The sequence below is a fragment of the Carettochelys insculpta genome, chromosome 26, assembly GCF_033958435.1.
Source record: "Carettochelys insculpta isolate YL-2023 chromosome 26, ASM3395843v1, whole genome shotgun sequence".
In the NCBI taxonomy this organism is placed as follows: Eukaryota; Metazoa; Chordata; order Testudines; family Carettochelyidae; genus Carettochelys; species Carettochelys insculpta.
Window position 1 is genome coordinate 10230190 of NC_134162.1, and position 23011 is coordinate 10253200.

Genomic DNA, 23011 nt, shown 5'->3' on the forward strand with positions numbered 1-23011 from the left:
GGTTCCTATTTCTATAAACAGAAGTTTAAGAGCTCATTTTAAACTACTCAACTCCAACAACAGAAATCCCCCTTTGATACAATATTTAAGCTCTCAGGGAGCATAAAAGGAGAACTGAAAAAATGGCTTTCAACAACTTCTGCAGCAAGGAGAAGTTATTCCAGTTGAATTTCTCCAACTCCAAAGTATAAGACACTCTCCATAATACATTCTTGAAACCCCAGTACAATGCCATCAAAACACTAGGAAATTAGTACTTATTGTGTACGTAAGCTGTACTGTCTTACATAAGTGTTCCCAGAAATTTGAAGCATTCCCCAAATCTCCAGGATCATGAAGATAAGCTTTTGAATTCACTGCCATCAGAACATCAAGTGTTTATAAAGGTAAACTGGTAAATCTATTAATCCTGTATAACCACTTACATGCTGGGCTATTTTCCTCTCTAAAAGGAGAGGAGACATTTTGTATATGCAGGGGAGGTGACGTAACTCTGGACTTCCTTCCACAGCTCAATTAAGTCTCTACAGTTTCCCTAACACAAGCTACTGTGAACCAATTATGATGTCATAAGCCAGCCTTCCACCAGCACAGGATGACGACAAAAAGAATGTTGGATGGAAACAGGTAACCATGTTAAGTGGATTATTTAATGAAGAAAGCCCCAAAACAGCCAAAGCCCATTACAACTGTAGTGTTAGTAAAGCCAGTTTGTCCCATTTGAGCCGACAATATCAACATTAGTGCATAAGCCTGGAAATCAGAAATCCAAGGTTAAATTTATCACTAGCAGAGGTGCATGTTCACTGACTTCAGATGCCTCTCATATTAGATGAGAATTTTGAGACACAAGTTCTATTCTGGACTCAGTTACTGACTCACTGAGTGACCACTGGAGAGGCACAGTGTTTCAATTCTTACCTTAGCAAAACGGGCACCGTCCCTTTGGTAGGTGACAGGAACAAAGAGAATCTGTGAGCCACTGCTCTGGAACCAGAATTGTAAAAGTCTCCAAAGAGAGATGCAATCATGTGCCAAGTATTGTGTGTCATGAGAAGTAAGCATGGCATTTATTTCTGATGGAGCAGCAATACAGTATTGTGACAACAGTCCAGCATGCAAAAGTAGTCTCTGATCAGTGAACTTAACACTGGCTATTGCAAAAAATCAAGACTGCCTACAATCAGATTGCAGGAACATGGGACATTTTCCTTTAAAACAAACAGCGCCAACAACAAAAAAGCCCTGCCTCTCTTACTGACACCACTTTGAATTATGAAAGTGGAAAGAATTTTTAAAATCCAGTTTATCATTCTCTATTTATGCCTTCTCCATTGCTACATTCTCTCAAAATTTATACAAAGCTCAGCATAAGATCAGAGCAACTTCAATTACATCAATTTCACTCTCTCTTGTGGTCAGTTTCACTTCCTGGACAGAAAACCTGAAACTTTTGTGTTGCACACAAACGCAAAGGGGTCTATAGGTAAGAACATCTGTTTGCACTTGTTGGTTTATTTAACAGAACATGAAAACATTTTTATTACATTAGGAATTTGTTTTTGTTAAATAAGGTTTGTCATCAAACTCTTACAGCAAAATAAATAAATAATCCTTCAATTGAAAACTTTCCGAGGCAGAGGTTTTCTATGTTTCAATAGCACCTAGCATAATTAGATCATCATAAGGATTTTAGGCATAAGCAGAATTAAAGGAACATAGAGACTTATCCAGAAGTTTAAGAAATAGAACATACCTCTTTATTTACAAACACAGAAGCTAACATCACTGCTCTGTATCAGTGATGACTACCAACTGGCCATTATCTGATTAGTTTTGTACAGAACTAGAGATACCAAAATAATGAATTAAGAAGACAAAAGAAAAAACCCAAGGACATACACTGTACAATTTGAGAAGCATTCGATACAATGGAAGGCTGGAGTCCAGAACAATTCAAATGTTTTAAGACAATCTTCAGAGCCATTACCTGGGCAGCAGTAGAGCTTGTGACAGATTCAGATACATCATTAGAGCTGCATGAAAGGTGAAATGAGCTGTCCAGAGAACTCAAAAAACAAGGAAATCTTATCAGAGTATATGTGAGGGGGGAAATAAAAAATAGCTTCATTAAATGAAGTAAGCCACTGGACAAGAAGTTAGGAACAAAACCACAAGCTTTTGTATGAACTTCCAATTTACAGTGTTTCTTCATCTTACACTGTTTATTATCTAAGCTGCTGGCTTCTTTGCTTAATTTAGTCTCTACATCAGTACCTGCCTGACTCACCCTCCTGGGCTTCTGGCACAAATGGATACTTTTATATGAAAGATGTTTTGAACTTAAAAAAAAAAAAAAAAAAAAAAGCTGAATATACTAAGGCAAGGACATAAATGAAAGCAGACAAAGAGCAAGTGTAACACAGCCTGAGCAATGAGGAGGGCTGAGACTGAAAGCATTTTTTAATTTATTGCATAAAAAGCCCACTAACACGCTAGCATCACCCAGAAAGCAGGCAGGGATAGAGAAAGAGAATCTCTGTGATGTCCTATCTGGCAAATCTCAAGCAGAATAGACTTCCTTTTGCAGAGGAGTTGAATAAGCATCACCTTAAATTCCAATGCATTGTCAGGATTACGCGGCTACATCTATTGTCAGGGTTATGTTACTGGGGGAAATGGTATTGCTGAACTTCAGTTTTTCCATGACTTTTTGGTGCATCTCTCATCTGCAGTTTGAAACCTAGGCCTGAAATGCAAAGAGTGAGCAGCCGTACAACTTATTCTAGGTTGATTCTAGGTGATATTGTCATGAAAGAGGACATTACACAATATCATCCTACATTTTAAAAGTATTAAACAAGTAAACACTTGCGGAAAATATGACAAACACTGTACAAAGTAAATTAACAACTGATCTTCCAGACCCTGTACATTTTTGCATGACTGCATGGGGAAGCTAGCCCAACGGTCTATTTTGGCTGTTCAAACAGAGACACTGATTTTATTTATGTGGGGTCCGTTCTTACAGAGTCAGGAGCACCTCATGAAAGATACTAGGAGCCTTCACCTCAACTGAGTTCACTTGCTCAGCACACTGAAGAACCAGCAGTATAATTTGCAACATATCCTCTACCTCATTTCCTGTCTCTACTAGTTTGCAAGAAATTCTTTTCTGACCTCAACGATGCCTAAGGTACATACTCCATAACTTAGTAATTTTGTGCAAAGGGGCTGGACAGACTGTGCTGGCCCGGGGCGGGGGGCAAGGGAAGGGGAGAGGAAGAGCTCTGGATGCCACGAAGGGGTAGGGCCTCACATGGAGAGGGCGGGGCTAGAGGCTAGCCTCCCCCAGCTAGCCCTTCAAGGGCCTGGGCATCAGACACTGCCATTTCTGCTGTAGTAATGGCTTAGAGTCCTGGGCCCTTTCAAATTGCGAGACCCCTGGGGCAGCTGCTCTCTTTGGCCTCACCCTGATCCTATGCACACATTAATCAATCAATGTCACTTCATCATCAGCATGGACAGTTAAGGAACAAATTTGACCGATCTGAGGGAAGCTCCCATTCAGTTCTCTTTGCACAGAAGCACAGTGGCAGGATGATACAAGCTGCTGGGGGACAAAGGAATTTAAAATATACATGGCAAGAAATAAAAGGCTGAGAAAAGCATACACACCTCCATCTTTCTCCTTCCCTTATTCCACCAGGGGAAAAAAATCTGACCACTTTTAAAGCAATATATAAGGATCCTTTGCTCTTAACCTTGTGTTACAGTTTCATGATTGGCTTTTCTTGGGTCTTGTTCAAGGTTTTAGATATTTAACTTGAAAACAAAAAAACTTGAGCATTTAAAATACAGTCTGAGATGAAGAAAAAACCCCCAATATTTAACTGCAAGAACAGTTAGCAAATAGGGGTATGATAAAGTCACTTGATATGATAATATAAAATGAACTAACGCTCTAAATGAAGAGACCAAGTAGCAAAATGCAACCTTTTATACCATAGCCTAACGGCAACAAAGTCACACTCTTGGCTCTTTTATCTAGACATGCTTCTGTCTTCTCCTTCCCCAGCTCTGCCACCAAACAGTGTCACGAAGTTGTCATCTTTTACCTCCACTAACCACTATACAAAGTGCTCATTCTTTGCAGTCTTCAGAGACTACCTCAGCTCCTACACCAGAATCCTTGCCTGCTAGCATAGCATCAGAACACAACAAGCAGTGGGAGTACAAAAGGGCTGTGTGTATGAAGATATTAACAGGTGTTTGTTTTTTTAAGCTCACTATAAAGTACTGGTGAGATGGCACAGAAGATAAAACAAAACACAACAATTCACTGAAATTAGTTAATGAAATTGAAGTTTTCAGGAATACATGGTCAGAAGATACATGGGCCTGGGAATAAAAATCTTGGCATGCTTCAGAACTAAATAAACCTTTGAAAGAAACAAACAAAATGATTTCCTAGCTTACGGAAAGCTGATGCTTCACTTTAGCAAACACTTTAAGGAGATTGTCCATTAAGCTTGTTTGAAAAATCTCCTGTTCTGAGAGTCAATATCTTACACTGCTCGAGGGAGAGAAGTTGAGGAAAAAGAATGAAGGCCATTTTTTCTTCCATTATGCACTTCTTATAAAAGTCACTCCCTGCATCCATGAGCAATCAGGTTGCTGTATTAAGTCAAAGTCAGTCCATTATCTGACCAAGCACCTTGTCCATATTCCACAGTATGGTGCCAACACAGAAAAGAACAGAGGAAGAGAAGCAGAATGTCTTCATAACAGTTCTGAGATTGCACCACCTGCTGAAGAGATCAAAGACAGGTGAAAGATATTTAATAATCAGGTAATCCAAACAAGTGTTTGCAGAAACTGGAGGCCACCACATATGCTAACATTGCCAAAAGAACAGGCTAAGACAGATACGGTCAATACAGCATGACAGACACTGGTTTGGTGATTATTCCACTACGTAAGGGATCTGTGCATAGAAGTCTAATACATACCGAAATATCACACGAACTCCGTTCTAATTGTGCAGAAGCCTGAGCAAACTTACCTAGCTTGATTTTCAGACTTTAACCCCCAAACTTAGACCACAACACAACCAACCACAACATAAGTTGCATTTGGTTTTAGATTTAAACAGTTCTTCAGACGGGTTCAGTCTTAAATTATAATATTGTCCAGGCAACTGAGTTTGTTCATACTGTAACTCATTTCACAGGATCGCTTGAAGAGACATGCATTTATTGTCAGACTCAGTGGCACAACAGCAGAGATTCATCTGCACTGGGCTCAGCATCCCAGGTACCTGGCTTACAGAGACTGAATGCATCATGACAGTGCAGTAAACAGCTTTCAGACGAAGTATGCTCATTGCATTGCTGTTTTAGGAACCGGGTGACTAATTAACAGAGCAGCACTGCAAGGAACTAGTGACTTTAAGCAGGAAGCATGGTAAAAATCAGTGTTAGCAAAGCATCTGCTTCTGCCTGGTGGGTCAGACCATAAGCAGGCAAGACTCCTAAAGCCAGGAGAAAACCATCTGTGTCTGAAAGTGAATATCCACAAGTGGCACATCTGATGCGTTCAAGAAAAAACTGACTGCCTGACAGAGCAAGCATGAATACAGGGTGGATAAGGGAAAGTGGAGAAGGTAGACCTGAATATTTCTGTCTATGAGCTAACTGGGCTTCAGGAGCTGAAAGAGTGTGCATTCCTCTGGGTCGGTCATATCTGCCTACTCCATCAACTTGAGTCACCAGTATATTCTCTGAATATTGACCTCAGTCATGCACTGAGATTCACTGACATGGATATATATTTGGAGACACACATCTCCTAGAACTGGAAGGGACCTTGGGAGGTCATCTAGCCCTCTTGGCAGGACCAAGCATCATCCCTGACATCTATTCGCCCCAGTCCCTATATGGCCTCCTCAAGGATTGAACTCACAACACTGGGTTTAGCAGGCCAGTGCTTAAACCAGGGATCTATGAAGTGTCCCATTCAGCCGAATATGACTCTGCAGGAGCTTGCACTAATGCAGTGTTTCTCAACCTTTTGGCTAACAGGAAGCTGTTTAGGAAGCTGCCTTCCTAAACCGTCAGGGAGATCTCAGAGACAGGCACCAGTCCATGGACTGATTGCTGAGAAACCTGGTACTAATGGATCTCAATAGAAGATAAAATTTGTAAAAAAGTAATACTAATTATTTGTTTAATGCCCATGCAAGCTCAAGAACATCAGAATTAGCACTAATGAAAAAAAACACTTACTGATAGGACAATGAAATAAATAAATAAAAGGCTCCATTGCTCATTAGCAGCCATTAAGATTGTTAAAACTAGTGGGTGATGGACTAATGATTTTTGTTGTTAAACCCACCTTTCCTTAGGAAAGAGGAGCCCCATTTTCCAGGCTCTCTGAAAAAGCAGGTGGCCTCCATTGGCCTCACAGCAACCATTTCACATAAGCCATACAGCTGAGCACATCCCAGCATCAGCAACGATGGGTGAAATTCTATAGCCAGGCTTCTACAGGTTGTCAGACTATACCATAATGGTTCCATCTAGCTCTGACATTTATCAGTTTATAATGATGTGCAGAGCCTAGGGAAAAGGAGCCTATTTTAATTTCTGCTGCATTCAAGTCACATACAGGGATATTTCTTTTTGAAAGGAATTATAGATGAGATGGAAATAGCAGTGAAGGCAAGCTGCAAAGGAAATGTAGGCTTATTGGCCTACAAAAAAAGGTCTCAGACAAGTCAAACATACATATTCATAAAGCCACACCTGTAGGACTGCACAAGTAGTATCTGAAACACACAAGACCTGATGATGGTAATGTCATTTGCTTAGAACAGATAGCCTGCATTGCCACGTAAATTCAATGGTTAATCCCCTTGTATATTTATTAAAAGCACTGAACAACTTCAATGTTTTCCTTTCTTTTTTGCAGTGGTGAATGGCAAAGCGTATGATGCTTTTCCATTTATTGCTATGTGAATATATGTATGTTTATTAACACTGAGACAAAAGAAAAAGGCATAGCATTCTGCATACACTCATTCTTATTTGTTTTAAAACTGGTTCCATCCCTCTAGCACAAGATGCTGCAGTGTGGATGGAGGATGTGCAGTGAAAGTCTGCCAAGGTAGTTCAGAATCCTCAGAAACCAGATATTCTTTAGCACTATCTTTTTGTTCTAAAAGAAAGCGTAACGTGCTTAACTATTTGAGCACTGTAGGATAACTGCAGACACCTCAAAGTGCCAAAACAAGGATGACATTTGAAGCCATTCAACATCATCAAGCATAATTTTCACATTGTGTCACATTTGTTTTAGGCCAACAGCTTCAGCTCAATTTCAAGCATTTTGGAAGGTGCAGTACAATAAGAGATTAAGTGCCAACAAGAAAAAACAATCAGGCTGAGCATCCAACAAATTCTGCCTTGGAAGGTAGACAAATTTCTGTTATCATATCCCATCATATGCAAAGAACAAGCACTTGTTGATACCAGTACAAGCAACATAACAGGAGCAGAGCAGGAAGGACAATGAGCAAGGTGGGTAACATAGGATCAGCAGTGTGGGAAGGAAGGAGAAAAAAATCAAATCTGGCCAGCCTAAAATCCATAGCAGCAACTGCTGTACTCAAGGACTTGCAAAATTTTGTGTAGGAATCACATCATGTTTTTGGCTCTCCATGCATCACTCTTAACTTAAACATACCTAGAAAATGGAGCTTAAACACAGTGAACTCCAGTTTTCTGTGCCTGGCTGAGCATTTCCAAATATACAGGCAGAAGAGCAGCATCCTAATCTGCTACTCAGTATATGTGAAATGCTGACAGTGGCTTTCAGTCCATTTCAGCTAAAAAAAGGTATTGTTAAATTGCTAAATTCCCATATTTAGGTAAGCCAAACACAATCTAATGTTCATGCACAAGAACCAGAAAGCGACTAGAAACATAGGAGTCAGCAAATCCTACTCTCACTTACAGTAATGAATTTCCCACTGAATTCAATGAAATTCCAACACTGATGCAAGAGGAAAATTAAATTTCCTCTTGACAGTGTTCTTTTTAAAAGCTCCTTTAAGTAATAAAGGATTAGAAAGAGCTCATTTTCCCCAGGCAGATCAGAGTGTTGTGCATCTCCTAAAAGGAAGATCAAAAAAAATTTTTTTAAACAGGAAATAAAGCGTTTGTTTAATGCAGTGTTTCCCAAAGTGTGGTCTGTGGCCCAGTACCGGTCCTTGGAAAAAAAAATACCAGACCCTAGAAAATACACAAATTATTGCACATGATCGTATTAATTTGGTATGTTTTGTATTTTCCCCGCGTAATCATCATAACAGTAAGTTAGGCACTTAAGTATTTTATATCAAGATTATTATTATTATGTACCATTATTATTATGAATAAATAATAAAACACTGAAAATTCATTCATTTTTCATTTTTTTAAATATGCATTTATATTCTTGGACCGTAAAAAAAGGTACTAAAAAAACCGGGTCCCAACAACATAAAGCGTGGGAAACCGTGGCTTAATAGAAAGTTGCTGGTATATAGTTTGTCGGAAACCATTTAAACACAAAGGAAAAATATAAGCTTCAGTAGCTGCGCATTTAGAAAAAGCTATGAGGAGGAGAAAAGAAAAAGATTTCATAAGCAAAATTGCTGAAAGTTATTTTTATTCTTGGCCAAAAACAATAGCTACTACTTTTGTGGAAGTCCACAAAATATTTAGTCCCTTGCAGAGAAGCGGGGGGAGAAAGAGAGAGAGATGTATGTCTTGAATAGCAAGGCTTGTACAGCGAACAGTGTTATATGAAAGCTACCAACTTAATCAAGAAATAATGCCTAAAAATGTACAACAGACCAAAATAAGGAACAGAAAAACAAGCTTCTAAAATCCAGCAACAGTCTTTGCACTATTAAGCATCTGCAACCAGGGCAAAGCAGCCACTGCTAGCAGCAGTGCTCTTACCGAGTAGTGTTTCCCCTTCTCTGTTTTGTTTACGCAAAATTTAAGGTTCTTTGACATATCAACCACTACTGATGATGGTATGGAACAATACCTTACAACCCAAAATCCTCCAGATCATTTACGTTCTTCCCTAATACTGATGTCAAGAAACTGCTTCCTTGACTGGCCAAATCAAACCTATTATGAATTTGAGAGCCATCCCATGCTACAATAAAGAATCAAGACACCACTAGTATTTTTGCTGTTGACATAAAAGATTGAATTAATATTATTAGAAAATGTCATGTGTTTTTTAGTTGCAATATACGTTAAAGAGACTGTGTTTTCATTTTGTAGATTGTTTTGGTTTTGTGATCATTTTTAGAAAGGAAAATTTTGCCTGTCCTTGACAGCAGCTAAACAATTAGTGAGCAAATGCCATTTGGGTAGATAAAGTGGTAAGACTCTATCAAGTCAGGGTCTGTACAAAGCAAGGCCACCAAGCAAGCCAACGACGCTCACGCTGGGTCCTTACCTGTCAAAGGCTGTCCCAGCTCCGCCTGCACTTTACCCTTCGCTGCTCCTTCCAGAGGTAAAGCACCTCTGTCCCCTTTGTAGAGTTTCGGTTTAAATGGAGAATCTTTCTCTTTACCTTTTGATCCTTTAGGCCTGCCTGCTTGCTTCTTCTTGGATTTACCATCTCCCTTCACACCCAGCAGCGGATGGACTTCTGCCAATAGACACGTGAACTTGAAATAGTCACACATGCATTATAGCTGTTGAACTGGCAGACCGAAGTCACTGCATGCACCATCCCCTTACATTTCTGATATCACCAGATGGGTTTTATTAGAGCAAAAAACCCTGTCATCTATCTCTAGAAATCACTAAGCTGATCCAATACCCAAATCACTTTGGCTGCATGAAATTAGTGGGTGAGGGTAAGTACTACAGTTATGGCAACGATTAGTGCAGCCACCATTGGCCTAAGTGTCACAGTCTCCAACCGCTAAATCAGTGGAGCTGGAGAGAACGCCTTCCCTGAGGATGCAGGTCAGCTTTTTATCAAGGAGACAAATACAATTTTAGCAGGAGCTGGCTGCCTTCCGAGGCAAAATACAGCAACATAAAGAAATGTATTTTGTTATTCCTGATCACACTTATAAACTCAGTATACATGGGCTTTTACTTTACGCCACCTTTAACTACTGCCATATAACACTGCATTTCTGCTGTAGGCAAAACATCTAATGCAGGGATGGGGAACCCCTGGCCCACAGCCCAGATATGAACCACAGCTTCCCTGAATCTTGCCCCAAGGGAAAGGGAAGGGAGGGGGCAGCACTGCTTGGAGGCTTTAATCCCACCACTTTGATTGGCCAGAATTTCAGCCAATCAGAGAAGCAAAGGGCAGTGCCTGGAGGAGGGGTGGGGGCAGAGAAATGGGCATTGCAAGGGTGCTGCAGAGATAAGCTGCAGCGCCCAGATTGTGTGCTCCTCCACTGCTCCTGTGCCCCACTCCTACAGCCTTCCTCTCACCCCAGCTAATGCTATATTTCTGCTAGTCCCCCCATTCAGAAAAGTGATTTATTCAATGGCGAAGCTCTTCCAATTTATCCTACTGTGGCTAAATGAGTAGATTAGTGAATGAACAACGAGCAGTCCTGTGGCACCTTGGACACCAACTGATTTTTTTGGAGCGTAAGCTTTCGTGGCAAAGACCTGCTTCATCAGATGCAGATTAATAAATGAAGTACAAAGAGCAGGAAAAATCACTGTTTTTAGAATGACTTCGCTTATTTCTAAAGGAATGCAAGTTACAACAGAACTTGTCTCAGAGGAGTAACTGTGTTAGTCTGTATCTGTAACAACAAGGAGTCCTATGGCACATTAAAACACTAACAAATTTATTTGGGGATAAGCTTTAGTGGGCAAAAACCTACTTCAGTTGCATCTGACAAAGTGCGTGTTTTGCCCACAAAAGCTGATGCCCAAATATATCTGTTGCTCTTTAAAAGCTACACAGGATGCCGTGATTTAACAGAACCTGGTATAGGGGATGGCCAAAGACGACTACTATCAAAGGTTTTTGACTAACAGGATTAGAGAGTGACTTTGCCATGCCTGACCTTGAAACTGCTGGGAATGCTGCAAAGCTGAAACACTCCTACTGAGAGCAGAATGGACACTGCAATGATGGCAGCTTTCACTCACCATCATTAGGCACTCCTTGCAGTTCAATGTTGGTCATTTTGGGTTTCTTCTTTGGTGGCTGAGGTCCATCGGATGAGGACTGCCTCTTCTTCTCAGAACCTATTCCTTCATCAGTTAGGGAGGTCTGGACAGCATCAGGTGGGGGTCCATAAGGGTTTTCTTCTGGGTCTTCCACTTCAGGAGCAATAGGTAAATACAATAATGCCTTGGAATCCTCCAATTCTTCATCACTGTAAAGGAGAATGTATTTTAATTTTAAACCATGTACATTTTATATACTTTTCTGAAGTCCCTAATGTAAGATTGTGTCTGCAGGGAGCAGCCACACTATGACACTACACAGTTACCAGCCTATTCCAGAGAATAAGAACATATATTACCAATGACAAAGAGAGAAGGAAAGACAAGGCATTGCACAGACAAGGCAACTAACCTGTAGGAGACGAGTGTGCCTCATGATACACAAAGTTGTGCTAACAGATTTCCATAGGTCTCCCAGGAATGCAAATTTGTTGATCATGATGTGAAATTTGAAGATTAACCAAATTAAGAAGGCAGAAACCAACGTATCTTTACAAGTTTGCCATGGATATGGGGGTAAGCAACAGGGGAGAGCAATGGGACACGACTATAACCTCACTGTTTCTCAAAGCCAACTGAAGATTGAGCATTAGTGTGAAATGTTAGGGTTTTACACTTGGTTAGTAAGGCACATAAGACTGCAGAATACGATTGTCTTGTACACTTGGAGACAGAATCCAGTCTCAGTAAGTTATTCTCTAGACATGCAACTCCTCTCAGCACTTTTGGGAGCACATGCAAAATTCCAATACATGGAAATCAGAACACTGCCATGTGTCACATATAGAATGAGTGCAATTTCTATACTACACAGAATCTTGGACACGTATTTAAGATTTTCAGTTTTTTAAGTTACCTGCTACAGAAGGCAGCAATAGGATCAACACTGGTGACGTCCACCTCTTCATCTTCTGCAGCATCAGCACCTAAAAAACAAAGAAATGTGGCAATGTAGTCTGGTAGGGAAAACAAACACCTGTCTTTCAGGAGCTTTAGCTGATGCCTGAATGTCTAGCATATGAGATCTGGAATCATTAAAAGTTAGGAAAAAATGCCTAGGATATTTCTCTTGAATACAGCAGAATCAGATTTTTCAACTCTTCCTTAAGTGTCCAGGTGATACAGCACCAGTAATGTTTTAAAAGACAAGCTATACTTTGTTAATCCAACTGAGGTCATGTAACAAGACATATTCAGGTGCTTCTTTAACCTCAGAGGAGAGGACAGAACAATTGGGCTTAATTTTCAGCAAGGGAAGTTTAGGAAAATATTTCCTATCGTGATAGCTAAGCATCGGCATAAATTGACTAGTAAGGTTGTGGCATCTCAGTCACTGGAGATTTTTAAGAGTGGATTAGACAAAACACCTGTCGGGGATGGTGTAGAGCAGCATTTCCCAAACTGTGTTCCACAGAACACTGGTGTTGTGCAGGATGTGAATAGGTGTTCTGTGAAAAAAAACTGATGCTAGCAATATTTTTCCTTCTAAAATATTAAATATAAAATTATGTGTATCAAAAATACAAAGGTATTTCAATAGTATCTAGATTGTAGATGTATTAATACTTATAACCCATTTATAATAGTATCGTTGTTATGTGACTCCTGCCAAAACAGAACTGATTCGGATTGTACAAAAGAAAGACACTAACCATCCTTCTTTCAGCTGTTACAATGACATGTCGTTTTGGGTTTGTACTTATTTTTAAACTTAATTACAAGGTTGCTAAGCATACTCTTGGCAGGAGGACTTTAGTTGTTCATGCAGATGATTTTTTTTTTTTGTTCTTCGTAAAAGACGACATCTATAAAAACCTAATTCTTTTAAATCAACTTTTGAGCAGCATGTGCAGCAAATTTTCCAGTATGAAACCTTCCACTCACCCTTCCCTTTTCCCCGGACCAGCACGTATGTGTTCCACCAATATATTCCAAGCCCAAAAACGCCCCATGACCAAATTAGTTTGGGAAACACTGATCTAGCTAATACTCGTTCAATCCCTTGAACTCAAGGCTGGACTTAGAAGAGCTCTCGAGGTCCCTTCCCGTCCTACAATACTATGAATCTATGAGTTATGGTTGAAAGGCGCAGGTATCAAGTAACCTTAGATACTGCATGTGCTATAAAACATGTATGAAAAGTGTTCAGCCATGGCAGATTTATGTATGTAATTTGGAACCTCCTACCTTCTGTTGATTTACAAATAGTCTTTCAGTTGGGTGTTTTGGGTTTTTTGGCACCACCCAGTGGTGAAGTTACATTGCTACCATTTGAATTTCAGTAAGAGTAAATATTAAGCCTATGTCTATAGTGCTGCGGAAGATCGACCTGCTCAGGGTTGATCTTCCAGGGTTTTGTTTCGTGCATGCATGAAACAGCATTTTCTAGGGTCAAAGTAGGCCCCGGAACTCCTTGTGAGTGGTGAGGATTAAGTAACGTTGACAGGAGAAATGCTACCTTCGATCTTTTTCTGTGTAAACAGTCATACCAGTTGACTGCTGCTAAGTTGATTTTAGCTAAGCAATTGGTGCAGCTGAAATTGCGTATCAGCAGTTGACTGCTATGTTTAGTGTAGACATAGCCTAATAACAACAATTGCATCCAAGAGGCATACTGCAGGTTTACTTATTGTTATATCTTATTTGGGCATAGGTATTTGACTTTATAAAGGCCTATACACCCTAGATGCTGAACTCATTTCTTACATGAAGTGTTGAATGTCAAATATCAAACCTGGAAACAAAACCACTAATGAAGAATGTTGCTTTGTCTATAGCCAATAATCCCAGCTTGTTTTATGATTCAGCATCTAGCTACTACCTACCACTGCTTTAAATAAAATAAAAATTTAAGTTATATGATTATGTATCAAAAATTGGAATTATTTAATAAACAATGGCATACAGAGCCAGACCTCCATTATATGCACACTTGCATTACATGTTACCTGTCTGCTCTGGCTCACTCTTATCTTCATCCTCAATGTCAAACTCTGATTCCCTCTCTTCATACTCTACATTTTCATCCAACTCTTTAAAATCAGGCGCAAAGGCACTCCAGTTTTCCTAAACCGCAAATTCAAAGAGAACTTTACCTCGTGCAAACAAGCAGTAGCTTCAGTGAGACATGTGCAATTATGTTCTAGCTCTGCACCAAAATCCTCCAAACCATGTACACTGTCACAAGACCAGCCCTACTCTGAGCTTCACAGTCACATGGCAGACTAACCACTGGAAAAAGGAATTTCTGTGGTCATCTGGTCATTTTTATTTCCTTCAGCCCTTGAAATCTGATAGCATCTTTGCACATTTAATAAAGACTCCCACAACCAGGCAGATGCACATTTTGGTTCACCATTATTGTTTGGAATTATGTTCTCAGATCAGTTATCTGCAAATAATAAATTGAGAAAGACACTGCTCCCATTATGTGAGAACGCAGGCTCTGAAATAAGGCTCAGATTCATCAAGGCATTTATGCTGAGGCTTACCTTTAAGTAAATGAGTAGTCGGTTAATTTTAAGTACAGCAACGTACGTTACATACACACCAAAGGATTTTGCTCAATCATGAGCAAATTCAGTAAGTTTTTGGAAAGACTATTTTGTGAAGCATTGCCTGCCAGAACACTCCAAAAACAACCTGCTCAGAGAAAATTAACTCCCTGTGAAAATGGATCCATAAAACACCTACCACTTGATTCTGAGCCCATATTGACACAACACCACTGGAAATGGAGGCGATAATTGGTCGGACAGGATGCCACTACAATCATTCAGATGGTAAAAGGGGATAAAAGAAAAAGTTTATTTTTAAATGGATTAAGAACGCTTATTTGTTAGAACAACAACAGAGACAGAAAAATTAGGTGAGACACACTCACTGCTACATCTAGCAACAGCTCCCCTCGGGTTCCATGGAGGATTTTCACTAAATTTCCAATGCTCTTTTCCCAAATGTACAGGGCATGTTGCCGCGCTGATCCTGCCACTATGTACTCACCATCCCCAGAGAAACAACACTTCTTCCATGGTGTCCTGCATGCAAGGGAATTAAAAACATAAGAACGGCCGTACTCGGTCAGAACAAAGATCTGTTTAGCCCAGCATCCCATTTTCCGACAGCAGCCAATGCCAGGTGCTTCAGGGGGAGTGAACAGAACAGCTCATGGTCAAACAACCCATTCGTAAAACAAAGCAATGTGTACTGTACTATGTGGAGAAGGATTTTTGCAAAGTTTTCATGGGAAAGAATTATTAGCTTACACCAAAGATCTATTCTTTGTCTGAACATACTGAGCAGAGAATGCTATACAAAAGGATGCAGCTTTCTCTCTCAAGCCACCATTTGCTCTGTTGCGTCTTACCTGTTTACTAAATCCTGCAGTTTCTGCATTGGCTCAGGCTCTCCATCTCGCCCACAGGTTAGTATTTCCCGACCATCATATACCCTGATTATTCGGTCAGCTGTGTTTATTAAAAAGCAGCTATGGGAGGGAGAACACAGTTAGAAGACAGATACTTACATTGAAATGAGAATTTTTTAAAAGTATTTAAAAAGTCCTGCACTCACAGGTAAAATACCATACTTTTTATTATACATTTAACGCCAATGGTCTGTATCTGAAAGACACTGAGCACTCACAACTCCCTCCTGAAGTCAATAAGAGTTGAAGACACATGAGACTTTGCACATTTGAGCCCCATAAAAACAAAACATTAACTGTAACATGTACCTATGATAAGCAGGAAAAAATATGCTAGGGATGTATCCAGCTCATCTCGTCTCTCTCCCCCATTTTTAATTCAAAAGTAAACTTATCCTTTATAAACTAGCCAAAACTGTGAAACCCAAACACTATTCTGTGAGATATCCAGCTCTTGATATTTTCTGTTTGTGCAACAGACAGTGTATAGTTGTTAAGACTGACCCTGAATTTTACAGTTGAAACATCCTCCACAACAACTAATTTTGGAGCAATAGTGACAAGTATTGATGTTCTTTTACTCAAAATATTTTATCCAAAAGAGCACAAATCTTAAAACAGAATGGAACACATCTAATGTTATTCACTGCTGTACTTCAAGGGTTGATTGTTGTAGAAGAGGTAAACAAAACTCTAGTGGTGAAGAGTAAGGAAAGGCTTTCAAAATATTTATGGTTAATATCTGTGTCTACATGGATTAACATATGTTCTTTTAGTGTATTTATAGTCCATTCACCGCTCTAAAAACTTTTATCTCCAATTCACCTCCACTCACCTTCCTTTTCGGGCAAATTCTATTGATTTAATAGCAGTGGTGTTGCTGGTTCCAGTTGTTACTCTGAAGGAAGCAACCAGATCCTGAGTATCTGTTTTTAATACCAAGATCTGAAGATTAAAAAAAAAACAAACAATAATCAGTATCTTCATTAACGCTCACAATGTGAGGCTGTGTAACCTCAGTATGGTGTCAGAGACTAAGTCAAGAATCTTAGTTTTTATTCTGTGATATTTCTTGTGCTTTTGAGCAAGAAGGAACTTTTCCACCCTGTAACACCTCTTAGAAAAATAGTCAGAATAGCTACCTCACAGACAGATGTGTAAATCAACATGTGTACCTTACTGAGTACCTCTGGTAAGAATTATACATCTATTACACTTTTTATCATGTAGTTGAAGTGCACTGAATGAAGACAGATCCCAAAATAACTTCTCAAAAACAATAACAGTCCAAGTACCAGAGGGGTAGCAGTGTTAAGTCTGTATCTGCAAAAACAAGGGAGAGTCCTGTGGCACACATATGACAATCTGTTAGTCTCTAAGGTGCCACAGGACTCCTCAATGTAGTAGCAATACACAAACACTTAGTGCTTAAATAGCATTTTTCCTCTACTAATTTCAAAGACTGAGTCAAAGCGCTTTACCAAAGAGGATGAGTGATGAGTCACAGAACTCTGAAGGAACAAGTCTCACAGACCAAAACAAAGGACTTCATCCCCAGAAGGGTCAGGCACCTGGACCAGGAATTGCAATATTGTAACTATTTCACTCACTGAGCAAAAGCACAGTGAGATCTTACCTTCCCCTTGGCATTGCCTGTATAGATATATTCCCCTCGCCTGTCAAAGGAGGCCACCACGTTCAGATCAGAGTCGTCATCCACAGGTAGAACAACATGTTTTGAATCTGACAGCGTTAGCATCACTGGTGCAGATTTCATGGGACACACTAAAACCCTATTTCTGCAGAGGAGAAAAGATAAGAGTTAGGAGTTTTGTCTCTTCTTCCTAAAGTCTCCAATTTCCACATTTACCAGTATGAAAAAGTTGAAGGAATTTGAGAAAATCAGGGCAGCATTGCAGCTGAATAGAATACAAGTTCTTTTGTTTCTTTCACTTCTTTCCTGTATTCATGAGCACCAGATATTAACTTACTTATTCTAGCACACAACAGTGAAACAATATGATCTGATGTTTATTTTTTTCCTTTTTTGTGTACATCTCTTTATGGACATTTCTTCCAAGTTTACAAACTATTGTTTGCACAACTGATACATAAATAAATGTTTAGAAACATTTCCTTGCATTTATCCTCTTCCATTTTCCAAAGCTATCTTTAAACAGACTAGAGTCATAACAAAAGCATTTTTGTCTTGTTCACATTACTAAGCTATTGAAGGGAGAGCATCTGGTGGACTAGACAAAACATTCAGGTTTTTAAAAAATCCTTTTACAAGACATAAAGGTTTTCATGATTATACAAACTACAGGAAAGAGAGCATTCCCACAGCTCATCACAGCTTCCTAAGAAGGTGCCTTCTATATAGAACTTACTGGTCTCTGGGGTGGTACTGAACTTTCAAGATGGGTGAAGGGAACCGAAATCTCTGGTCACAGTCTCCAGACAGAACATCCCACTGTGATACGATGTTATCAGTTGAAGCACTCACCAATTTGTGACCATCTCGACTCCAGCTGCAAGGAAAAAAAATATATTAACTTTTAAGGAAAAAATACACAAAAAACTTATGCTCACAAAAAATAGTCTTTTAGCTGCTATTATAAAACTGTCTACTGGGCAGCTGCATGTAGCTTTTATCTTTGTGTTTCCACTGACTGACTAGCTATATAATTTCATTAAAACTGACTTAGAGGATTGGCTCCTATGAAGTGCTGCCTTAGATCATAATTTATTCATTTTTGTTGGTGGACTTCAATGGGTCTTGAAAATGGCTAGCACTTTGCACTATATGGCCAACAGCAAGCACAGACTCGACCAAATTACATTCACAACAAAGTAGAACAACAGGCTGAGATATTATGCTAATACAGAGATTACAGTCATGCACAGAGTGAAACCTTGGACTGAATCCTGTCCACCTTATGCTGCCTCCAGGAAAACAGCAAGAATAGTTATCAATTTATTAAAAAAAGTTACTAGTAAAAGTATCCTTTAAAATTCCTTGGTTTTAAGTGCCAGTTACACCTCTTGACAGAAAGACAGCTCTTTTAGATTACAGAGAAGTATTCTTGATGCTGTAGTCTTAACACATCAAATTTGAAAGACCTGCCATTCACAGTTGTAGGAAAAAAAAAGGGTCACAGAGAGGTAGTTATTGAAAAAAGAGAGCTAAAATAAGGCAAAGGAACCCAGCGTGCAAAGCGTGGTGTCCAACATCAAATGGTTAAAGAAGCTCTGAACATGAAAAAGGATCTTAGGAAATTTAGAAGAGAGGTATGGAAGGAGGCATTAATTATTATAATCCCTTAGGAGCCTCCCATAAACACTGGTTTAGCCCAAAATTTCATAACATTTAAATTCACATACAATTTCTAGGACACAATTTCTTACCATAAAGAACAGACAGGGTGGATATGGGCACTTATGATTTTGGCTATGCCTCTTGTCAAGAAGTCCCATATGACAATGCGGCCATCGTTACAGCCCACTGCAAGCAGTGTGCCCCACCTATTGAAGGTGCATGTTAAAGCCATACTGATACAGTCCAGTGTCCCATCAGCTTCCTGGAAATAAACAATGAGAGAAGAGACAGTTAAGAGTCAACTTCTGTTTTCAAGCTTTGTGCGCACTTTACCTGCCTACAAACCTCATGGGCAAAATATACGAGCTACCACCTGAGATTTCAGTGGAAAACCAAGAACCAGATGTTTCGATCATCATAGTCAGATCTTCAAGGCACGCTCAGCCAGGTTGAGGACCAATCATCCAGAGTGAAATTACTTTTTTGAGCATTTTCTAAAGTTCAGGAAGTACAGAAGTATGTTCACAATTTATTTTGAAGGAGGAAAGGACGCACATTTAAAAGTCCCTTTCTCCAAGCCAAACAGTAAACAAACAAACAGCCAGCATAAATGTAAGACAGTCCTAGATGACTTTTTATTTTTGAGTTTTACACTAACAGCATACTTTTCACATGTTCTGGGAGCGCCATATTTTAACCTGACAGATGCCAGATTTGAAGATGTTATTTTTGTCTAGAACTAACATACACATAAATGAACAGGTTTTTTTTTTGTTCTTAAAGAATACTGAACTACTCAGTGTAGAGATCTATGCCCAAACAAGCCATCTCTCTCCTATTCCACTTGAATGTTTACAAACAAGACCTGCTCCAATAGCAGAACTAACTTTGAGATGGATACATTTGCAAGGCATGAAGATTTTCTTTTCTTAAAATCTCAGTTAAGCAGTCCTATAGCAGTTTCCTTGTTTGTTTGGCCTTTGTTTTTTTTTTTCCAAAGCAACAATTACATGATGCAGGAAAGACTGAAAGTAAATACAAATAAAATCAAGTCAGTAAACCAACAAAGAGTAAGAAAGATAAGAGTGATCTCTGAGAAAGGAGATATTTACCTCAGGGTAGTTCTGTCCAAAGGACTCTGCAAAAGAGCAAACATCATGCTTGAATTAAATTTTATAAAAATCACAGTTAATACTAAGCAGTCCCATATCGTTTCCATTTAGATGGAAGCCAGTTATCACTATTCTAGTTGCTTAGATTTACAATTACACTGATGATTTGAACTGACATGACCTGATCCTACAAGTACACTAACCTCCAAGTACAGTCAAGGAGAATTAACAGCACTCTTCATATAAGAAGATCATGCCTTAAACTAACCGATAAATCATGCATATATCATTGTGGACCTTTGAGTATAATTAATTGAGTATTATATTCAATTAATACCTCATTCCTTAGCTCCCTTCTAAAACTTCTTAAGATTCTCTTTCAAGTTCAGATCCTCTCCAACCTTAAGATGTTAAATATTGATTATTCAATTGCTAACTGCACTCACTGGTAGAAAAAGCCTGGCCCTACAATATTCTGAGTAGTTCTGAACTGCAAAATTAGGGTTCTGCTTTATTAATATTAGCCCAGCGTCCTGACCAAGTCTTCCAGCTTTTGGTAACTATTTCACAGACACTGCTGCCCCTGCTAAGTCACAGAATCAAAGACAAAATGGGTCACGAGAAGAACCAAAAGCACTCTTGCCCCAAACAGCTGTCAAAACTCTCAGACCTGAAGCTTCCTGCCCCATGACTTTGCTTCCAAAATTTGGCTTTCCTACTTCTAGACTTCAAATACGGAAATGCTTCTCAGTATAATAAAGTTGAACTATGTGGAGGCAGGGAAATGAACTCGAGAAACTATGTCTGTCTGAAGAATGAAAGCCCCAGGCCTTGGGGAGCAGGACAGCCCCAAAGTTCCACCTGCTCAGCATTCATAGTGGCCGGGCAGGTGGGGAAATGGGAAGGGGCTGCAGCTTGGGCACACAAGAGCAATGCGGACCGGGTGAGGCTCTTGCAGGTTCCCAGGGAAAGGGAAAATGATGAGAAAGCCGCTGACAGTTGCATCGCAGCACGGGCCGTGCCAACCAACCGCTCAGCGAACGTCACCCAAGGGGACCAGAGCTGGGCCCTCCCCACCCGTCCGGGCCCAGCTCTGCACTGCGCGGGGACTGAACTCTCCGGCACAAGCGGATTCCACTCCGCCCTCGGGGGGAGCCCCGCCGGCCCAGCCCTTCCCGCTCCCCACTCGCCACCCCGGTCACCCTCCCCTATCGGACCCCACGACGAAGTGGTCCCGCCTCCCTCAGCCCCCCCCCGTGGGAGAGGGGCGCAGATGAGCCCCACAGCGGAGGAAGTGGTACAAAGCGCTCGCGCCCACTCACCGAGCAGCTCCAGGTTCATCTTAGCTGTTGTCTCGCTCCGTCCCCCCAGCTGCCTGTCAAAGACCCCGTGGGCTTCTTTCCGGAAGAGGGCTGCCCCAACTCTGCCTGATCAACTGCCCCCACGCACCTCCTCGCGGCTCCCCCCCGCCCCCAGCGCTCTGCTTCTCACACAACAGCATTGGAGAGCACCAGGGGGAAGGGGAAGGAAGCGCAGCGCCGGGCGAGCCGCCTCGCCGCGAACGCGGAAATCAGGCAGCGGCGCGGGCAGCCTTAAGTGGTACAGACGGAAAAGGGTCCGGCCCGCGGCGAACAGTCGAGTGAGAAAGGTTCCGTGTGCCGCAGGGAGAGGGCGATGGGGAACGGAAAACAGAATGATCGCTTAGAGGAGCGCGGCTATCCCCCGGGGGGCGGGGGGGCGCTGCTACATCTACATTCGAGAAAAATGCCGCAGAGCCTCTACACACAATGCGTTCTGTCGATACTAAATCGGAAAAACACTCCACTTTTCCCACCCCCTTCTTCCTCCCTTCCCCGAAGGAAAAGCACTTTTTCCCCAGACTCAGGAAAAACAGATGTAGAGCACCCATGCCCTCCCCCCCCCAAAAGAGCAGTCCTCATGGCACTGGATTTTTCCATCCCAGGCCTGCTCTTGGGGAAGATCAGCTCTTTCCCTAGACCACTGATTGCTATTTTTGATCGTTTGTAGCTGTGCTTACATAAGCCCCTGCCTTTCAGAAGGGGCATGTTAATGAGTGAGTTTGAAAGATGTTAATGAGACACTATGAATATGCAGTGCCTCATTAGCATAATAGTAGCCACACCAATTCAAAAGCGCAGCTTTTCAATCACACGCCACCTATGGTGTTAGGAAGAAGGGGCTTTCGAAAACCGGGGCGGGGGGGTCTTTCAAAAGGTCCCTGTTTCCACAGGCAGCAAACTATTTGCAAGGCACACTTTAGCATAATGGCAGCCACAGCAATTAGAATGAGATACTTCATATTCATGGCAGTGCCTCATTAGCATCTTTCAAACTCACTCATTAACAAGCCCCTTACCAAAGGAAGGGGCTCTTGTAGACACAGCATTCTTGCGGGTGGGAACACTCATGAGAAGTTTTTTCAGAAGCGATCTTCTGGAAGAACTTATGGAAGATCACTGTAGCATAGATGCAAGGCCATGTCTATGCAGCATCTGGCAGGGGCATGGTAGTGAGCAAAGGGGAATATTCAAATGAGGTGTGGATTTAAATATCTGATCCACATTTGCATAGTCCTATGAGATTTGTGAAAGAGCCCGACCTGGTAGCTACAGAGCCATATAAGATGGGGCCCTTCCAGAAGGAACCAGTAGTAGTAGTAGTAGTAATAGTAGTAAGCATCCTTCAGTCTGCATAGACTATGGATCACGCCCTTTAAAGTTTCAATTGAGGAATTCATTTACAGCGTCTGTTGTGACTATAAAGACCCACACGAGAGTGACAGTCCTTGCTGCATCTCTTGCAGATGTAGTGGGTGTCTGGCAAGTCCACCACTTCTGAAAGCCCCCTTATT

The 23011-nt window shown here is 40.8% G+C and overlaps 1 protein-coding gene across 5 annotated transcripts; it reads right to left on the reverse strand.

The window, feature by feature from the left end:
- Positions 1 to 685: 685 nt before the first annotated feature.
- On the reverse strand, positions 686 to 21517 carry RBBP5 (RB binding protein 5, histone lysine methyltransferase complex subunit). Of its 5 annotated transcripts, none has more exons than XM_074977565.1 (14): positions 21462 to 21517; positions 20140 to 20165; positions 19117 to 19289; positions 18099 to 18239; positions 17345 to 17507; positions 16544 to 16653; positions 15649 to 15768; positions 15166 to 15319; positions 14976 to 15047; positions 14231 to 14348; positions 12139 to 12208; positions 11202 to 11431; positions 9640 to 9717; positions 686 to 4811 (listed from the first exon to the last, which is right to left on the reverse strand). In XM_074977565.1, the coding sequence occupies exons 1-14, from the start codon at positions 21478 to 21480 to the stop codon at positions 4783 to 4785; spliced, it is 1503 nt and encodes a 500-aa protein (XP_074833666.1). In that variant the 5' UTR covers positions 21481 to 21517; the 3' UTR covers positions 686 to 4782. The 5 variants fall into 5 exon arrangements, with proteins under 5 accessions (XP_074833666.1, XP_074833663.1, XP_074833662.1 ...); XM_074977562.1 differs by having other exon boundaries at positions 686 to 4808; positions 9523 to 9717; XM_074977561.1 differs by having other exon boundaries at positions 687 to 4811; positions 9523 to 9717.
- Positions 21518 to 23011: the final 1494 nt, after the last annotated feature.